The following is a 7,039-nucleotide window of genomic DNA, read 5'->3' as shown; positions in this document are numbered from 1 at the left end:
AATATCTCTTACTAATATTAAAATCATGTGAGCATGTAGGCATTAAGTTGGGGTGAAGCCATTGGTGCATAGGAAGCAAACCTCATCTACTAACATGGCTGTTGCCTTCCCTTTCTTGGTCTAGTTTCTTGTAGAGATGATGGCTACCTTCTTGCTTGACCCTCTAGTTTAGATCCTCCTACATACATATGCTTGCTTTTCTGCACCCTGAAGAGCAGACAGAGAACCATGAACCCCTTCTCAATCCTCCCCCCCCCCCCCATATGATATTAAACTATATGTCGAAATACCAAATATTTTCATACTTTTGGGAGGTGTCACGTTGTCCTCCACATTCCCTTTTGGGGGGCGTTACTGCATTAATTACCCTAGTGAGTGATTCGTAATATGCCCTCTGACCAGTTCCCAAAAACGTTTCCGTGGGGGGGAGGTTAAAAAGAAAGACGGTTGAGGAAAGTAACCGCCAACGCTTTTTGGCGGTCTCTCTGGGCGTCTCTCGTGGGGTGCAAGGCAGGGACGGCGGCCACGACGTGGGAGAAGGGGCGTCTAGCGGTATTTAGATTTTTTTTAAAATATATATTTTATGCTCCTATCAAAGAGCTTGGGCTGAGCCCGCGGTCGGTGCCCGCCCCCCGCAAATTGCTGCCCACTCGGCACTCACCAGCGGCGGCCGCCTGTTTCCACACGCACAAAGAACGACAGAAGCTAAAGAGAAGGAGAAGAAGCAGCAGAAGAAGAAGAAGAAGAAGAAGAAAGAAGAGGTGGGGGAAGAAGATCAATAAGAAACCAGCAGCGCCACCCTTATTGCTTCTCTCCTCCTCCTCCTCCTCCTCCTCCTCCTCTCTTCGTCTCTTCTTCTCTTTCTCTCTCTCGCTTGTTCTCCTCCTCTTCTTATTGATCCTCGTCGACTCAGTCGTCTCGTTTATCAGCACACGAAAAAGCACTTTCCACACGGTTCCCGGCTATACAATTCCTTAGGCGCCTTTCTTCCACAAAGCTTCGGTGCACGGTAACGATGGTGCGCTCCTTATTTCTTGCGTGTTTCAAACGGCTTCCCATGTCAATCGACAGGTAGACTTCGAGTCCTTTTCATGCAATCAGATCACATAATTGCGCGATGTCATGTTTGTTGCACTGGAATCTAATCAGCGGCAGAGCCTATCAAACCCTAGAGTTAGCACAGATTGGCTTTTTTGATTCTGACGATATGTACAAACTGAAACAATGTGTAAAATCTGAAATTCAGAGCAGTCGTTTCGGACTTTTGTCAAACGAAGCGTTTCAAATTTTGCTCGTTGTTCCTTGTGTTTGTTCTCTGAAGGCCTTAATCATGTATTATGCAGTCGTTTCGGACTTTTGTCAAACGAAGCCTTTCAAATTTTGCTCGTTGTTCCTTGTGTTTGTTCTCTGAAGGCCTTAATCATGTATTATGCAGTTAAATTTCCAGCATACAGTAAGACAACTGCTGCCGGAAATCCTCTCGTTACAAGATGTCATTTATCTTCTAAATCAACAGTCTCCCGAGTCCTTGCGAGACAGTTTAATTGATCCTTGCCTTCATCCTGAAGACGCAGGGTCCAGAGATTCCCTCTTCTTCATCTTCACAGATTTCCCCCCACAGTGTTGTAAATAGTGGTTCTTTTGGGGATTCCGGTGTACATATAGCACGCCAACATGGACGTGCGTCTCTGCAAAAAGCACAACAGTGCCTCTCAATGTTCAGATATCTCATTGAAGCGAAAGAGACTGGACAGGTTGTCACAGACTGAAGAGCCTACTTTGGCAAACTGTAAATGTCTCAAGACTGATACCATAAAGCTTAAACACCAGGGGTTAGTGCCATGCGAGTGGTTTTTAACAGAGCCACACGATGGAGGGTTGTCAAAAGTGTTTTCAAGGGATGCTTCTAACTTCCAGAGGAGCGCTGTGCCAGTACGAGTCTTGTATCATGACAAAGCTGAGTGGAAGGACTATTCCAAAAGCTTGACTGCAATAATTTGTGAATCTTTCAAACTTCGCAGATCTCTTTCTGAGTTTTGCATTGATGAGAAGAAGTATGTTGTCAGCTTCTCGGGCATGTTGCAATTGAATGTGCTGACTGGTTTTGTACGGTCAATTGCATGGATTGATGAGCACAACAAGTGCTATTTCCCTTCAAAGGTTGTAGAGTGCCACTGTTACAACCTTTTGAACGAGTCGAAGCTTGGGTTTGCTGACGAAGACCACAAGTTCAATATCGAGCCATGTTCCATCTCTGATCACGACATCTCTGTTTCCTCCAGTGAACAATCTGAAGTGACTTCAGTGTCCAGGGAGTGCACTCAAACGCCGCATTCACAGGCTTCTTGTGATTTGTCTCTGCTAGGCGAGAGGCTTCAGAAATTGGTTGAAGGTGATGGGGAATTTTCATGCATAAAGAATAAATTTCTTATGGGACTAGGTGCTCTTGCTCAGCATACAGTGATCACTGGCATTCATCGCAATTCTCACACAACCACCTCTTTTGGACAAGCAAGGCTGGAGGCTTTCAGGAAACAAGAGGAATATACAAGGGCAGCACGAGGTGATGCAAATGTTAAATATGCCTGGCATGGCAGTTCGAGGCAGGGTGTTTCCGGAATAGTATTGCATGGGTTTGGGCAGCCAAGGGTACCAAAAAATGGTGCAGTGTATGGCATTGGTGTATATCTCACTCCCGAGGAGTATGCTCATGTCAGGTAAATAATTTTGTGCTCTGCTTAAAGGTAGCTTTTGCTTGTCGGGTTTCTAGTTGCTGCATGATGGATGTAAATCATTATTATAAGTTTTCTGGATATTCTTTCCTCCAGAGGGCTCATGTGTCATGACCAAAGAAGGAATGACAAGAAGTTGGTGATTTGGGTTCTTTTCCAGTGCGGTTTATTCTGATATTGACGAAAACGGTGAACAACATATATTGTTGTGTCAAGCAATCCTGGGAAGTATGGAGCAAGTATGCTCAGGATCCGAGCAATTCCATCCAAGCACTGAAGATTATGACACTGGGGTGGACAACATGTGCAATCCAAAACGCTATATTATTTGGAGCACACATATGAACACACACATTTTACCTCAGTACATCATCAGCTTCAAACTGGCTCCATCGATGCATGGTCAGTATTGTCCACTTTAATTCATGTTATACATGAAACTGGCTTGATATAGTTCTAATGAATTTCAGATTCTTGCTTTTGTTGTAGCTGCCATCATGGTTGCACTAAGAGGAAAGCGAAGCAATGGACCATGCAGTGCTGGATCTGATGTGAAGGGATGTGTTGAGACTGAACAATGTCCATCTCTTCAGGTTAGTACACCCTTGCTTGTCTGTATACATCTAGTGTGGTAACTTGTAAGTGCTGCTTTCGTGTATTGGCACTGCTGCTGGCGATTTAGGATATCAGATTGAAAGTCTCAACTATATTGGGCTGTGGCCCTTCTCCCTCAGGCTAGAGCCACAATGCATGCACCTGCCTGTTACTTGCAATCCAGCAATCTGTGCAGGCACAAGTTAAGGCGAAAGTATTACCGGGCAATCCCACGATCACCATGGATTTCTTTTGGAAAGCTACTTACTTTGATGGAAACCAGGCTTTCACCAGCAGATATGGATGATTTGCGACAGTGGTATGTGGAGTTTCAGGTGAGTTGTTACCGAGATGTCATGTTCACACACAAGAAGTTTTTTTGTACTGTTTCCAAAGAAGTTATAACAGCCCAAAATGGCTGTCATTGTAGGCTGGAATAATGCCACGAGAAAAACTGGTCGAGAATGTTCGAAGTAAAGTCAGCAGTGAATTTCTTCGAAATTGTATAGAAAACAAGGAGATACAGCTGAAGGTAATGAAAGTGTCGTAGATAATGAAAATGTTCGTTTGTAGATGGATTCAAAGCCAATGCAAGGTTTCAGATTTTCTGTATCTGATATATGATTCTTTGGTTATAGGTTGCTGCTGCTAACTGCAGTATCTAAGCTTCTGTCTTGAGTAAGGACATTCTTGTATTTGAAGAGCACTTAAAGGACATTCTTGTATTTGAAGAGCACTTAAGGGCATGCTTCATGAATTTTAGTTTGTAATGTTTTGAGATCGTCTGCCTTGAGAATGGGTAGTTTTAATGCGCCTTGACATTGTAGACGGAAAGAATTTAATACAAAGTCGAGGCTTCATTTTTACACCGCCCCCTCTCTCTCTCTCCCTCTCTCTCAAAGTCAACAAATATCCAAGGAACTAGTTACAAACTTTCCCGAGATTGTTTTCATGGAGTATTTGCTCAGAGCTTATCTGAGATGGCATCCTACTTGACTAATGTGGCTTTTCGTAAGTCCACAGAGAGCAATGTCATGTTAGGACTTGGTAAATAGATAGATGAATGGACGCCATAGGAGTGGCCATGTCTGTTTGCGGAGTTCCTCACACGGGATTCCCCCCCCAATCTCAGTCCACGGAACAGCTAAATTTTAGGAAATGGATGAATATGTAATGAAAAGAGCCGGCTGGCAGTCCATATTCCACTATAGACGATTGTGCAAGAAGATGGAGGGCCGAGGCTCTGAAGCTACCTGGCTCTCGATCTTTATAAATCAATGATGACGACTTCTTGTTATACGTGTAGCTCATGAGGACATTATTATCATGTTTTTTTCTTGTTTTTTCCAATTTAAAAAATATCAAGGTTAAATTTTTTTGACTCGTTTCGGCAAATTTGTTTTATTGTAGGTAGGTTAGTGAATGCGTCTTGTTGCATCGTCTCGTCAATTTTGTCGTCTTTGTCGAGTTGATTTGGTCGTCAGGTCGTTTAATAAACATTAAATGCTGGTTAATGTAACGCGAATACGCCTAGTCTAGTTTAAGGCTATTAGTTTGTCTATAGACTATCAGTTAGTTTGGGTTACCAGCATGGCTTAAACATTGGTGGGACAATAGATGTTTGAACATGGGCCAGGTGGCGTCGAAAAAACACCCAAGGATTGCTATATGTATTAAGGAGTGGCCTTAGGGATAATTCTTTTTGTTCGTCTTTTTTACTAAGATTTTCTTATTGCTTCCCTTTGAGCAAGAGAGGAGGTCTTGCATCTTCATTTACCTCTTCTTTGGGACTAGGTGAACCACGTGGTAGTTGTTAAGGTTGCACCTCTAATAATCTATTTTAGATAGATTCTAATCGTGTCTTCGTTTAACATTGTTACTTCGTCCATGTTAGTTTAGTTAATTAATTATGATGATGATGATGAACTAATTATAGTTTAGTTTAAACTAATTAATTAGTATAAGATTAGATGTATAATTAGTTTGTTCAAACATATAAGCATGTTTGTTTTTGTTTTATTGTTATCAATTATAGTCTCATTAATTGTAGTAATCATAGCAATTAATAGTAATCATAGTGTATCATTCGTAAATCAAACAATTATTGTAGTCATAGTGACTCAATTTAATTAATTAATTAATAATAGTAAAGTTATTAGTTAAATAAATTAATCATTGATCATATATTTAAGTTTTATAATAATTAAATAATTAGTAATAATAAAAAAAATATTCATTTAGTGTAATTAGCAATCATAGTAGTTGAACGTGTAATAATTAAATATTTAGAAACTATTGATTTAGTATGATTAGTTAGTCTTGTACTCGAGCTAATTAGTAGTAATGGTAATTACAATGTAATGAACTAATTAGATTTAAATTAGGTAGTTTTATAATAAATAAACACAAATAAATGACATCTCTACATACAGTTCAGATTCTACACTACAGATTTAACATCTTGCTTAATTTTTTAACAAAGTACAAAAAGAAGCCAACACTATTGAAAATATGCATGGTAAAGAATGTTGTACACATGATCGTGAGAAGCTTGTCATGACCATTGAAACAGTCACATACTCAATAGAGAGACCTACAACCTAATCCATGGCACCCAAAGCAATCCAATTAGTGCCATCATATACCTTCTAGGCAAGTACTCAAAAGTTAGCTTCTTTAAAACTTGCGATATATTAAATCCAAAACCATTCGAAGGAAAATTTGAGGTTAACATTAAGGTGATTTGCATAGAGAAGGTTAAAAACTTGGAGTAAAATATAATTCTTTAAAAAAAATGCAACTACTGCAGGTTACAACTTATGCTAACACTTAGTGAGATATTAAAAATATCATTTTTTAAAGAGAAGAAACTCATTTAGATAATATATTGTACATGATATTTTCATGCTTCTTGATACTTAACAAATAAATAAATATGATTATCCTGTTGTCTACATGATTCATGTCTTTCAAAAAATATATTAGGAAGTAGATTTATCGTTCCTTCAACTCCAATCGAATATTCAACAACCTTCAACAGAATTGCTAAATTTTCAATATCCATGAATATAATACCTTACTCTAATTTGATGTTTTTTTTATAGAGGTTTCACAATTCAAAAACAATTTTCTTACATTCACCCTTCATTTCTTAGCAAACAAAACTTAAGCATTCTTCTCCAAACCATTCAAAATCGACCACATGGCTCAACTTGGTTCTTTTTGTGCCCACTCTAAAATGAGCATTGACATTTTGTGAATAGATAAAAGGCGATGTGGTTTAGACTGATGTGCACTAGTTTGGATGGACTAGGTGTACTTGTTAACAAGGCTATCATGGGGTTTCACACTTATACTTTCACATTCAAAGTAACATCACAAATAGGTGATTGCCTTGGTAGATGTTAGCAATGTCACATATCACCTAGCTTGCAAGCTCAAGCCTTTGAGTAGGTTATATTGGGGAATAATTGCCTAATGCATGTACAAGTAACTTGGTTTACTACTTGTCAACCCGAGTGACTTGGATATTCTTGTTGAGCTATATTTACATCACACTATGGAATTTTGTCGATGGCACTCAATTGAGTTTAACTATGTTTTCTCTACATAAATAAACACGGGTCACAATGTGCACATTCATAAATGAACTTGCACTAGTTGCAAATTATGGCACCTTGAGATCTCAAACACTTTCTCAACTTAGTAGTCTC

General features: G+C 39.5%; 1 protein-coding gene across 1 annotated transcript; it reads left to right on the top strand.

The window, feature by feature from the left end:
* Positions 1-650: 650 nt before the first annotated feature.
* On the top strand, positions 651-4,634 carry LOC148009517 (inactive poly [ADP-ribose] polymerase RCD1-like). The gene is made up of 7 exons (XM_087673075.1): positions 651-1,071; positions 1,436-2,717; positions 2,893-3,134; positions 3,222-3,325; positions 3,467-3,661; positions 3,757-3,858; positions 3,965-4,634. The coding sequence occupies exons 2-7, from the start codon at positions 1,675-1,677 to the stop codon at positions 3,989-3,991; spliced, it is 1,713 nt and encodes a 570-aa protein (XP_087529201.1). The 5' UTR covers positions 651-1,071; positions 1,436-1,674; the 3' UTR covers positions 3,992-4,634.
* The last annotated feature ends 2,405 nt before the right edge of the window (positions 4,635-7,039 follow it).

This window comes from Lygodium microphyllum, chromosome 30 (genome assembly GCF_053477565.2).
Source record: "Lygodium microphyllum isolate KBCC chromosome 30, Lygodium_microphyllum_v1.1.10, whole genome shotgun sequence".
Taxonomy (NCBI): domain Eukaryota; kingdom Viridiplantae; phylum Streptophyta; class Polypodiopsida; order Schizaeales; family Lygodiaceae; genus Lygodium; species Lygodium microphyllum.
Note: the sequence above shows the minus strand (reverse complement) of the source record. Positions and strands in the feature narration are given on the sequence as shown.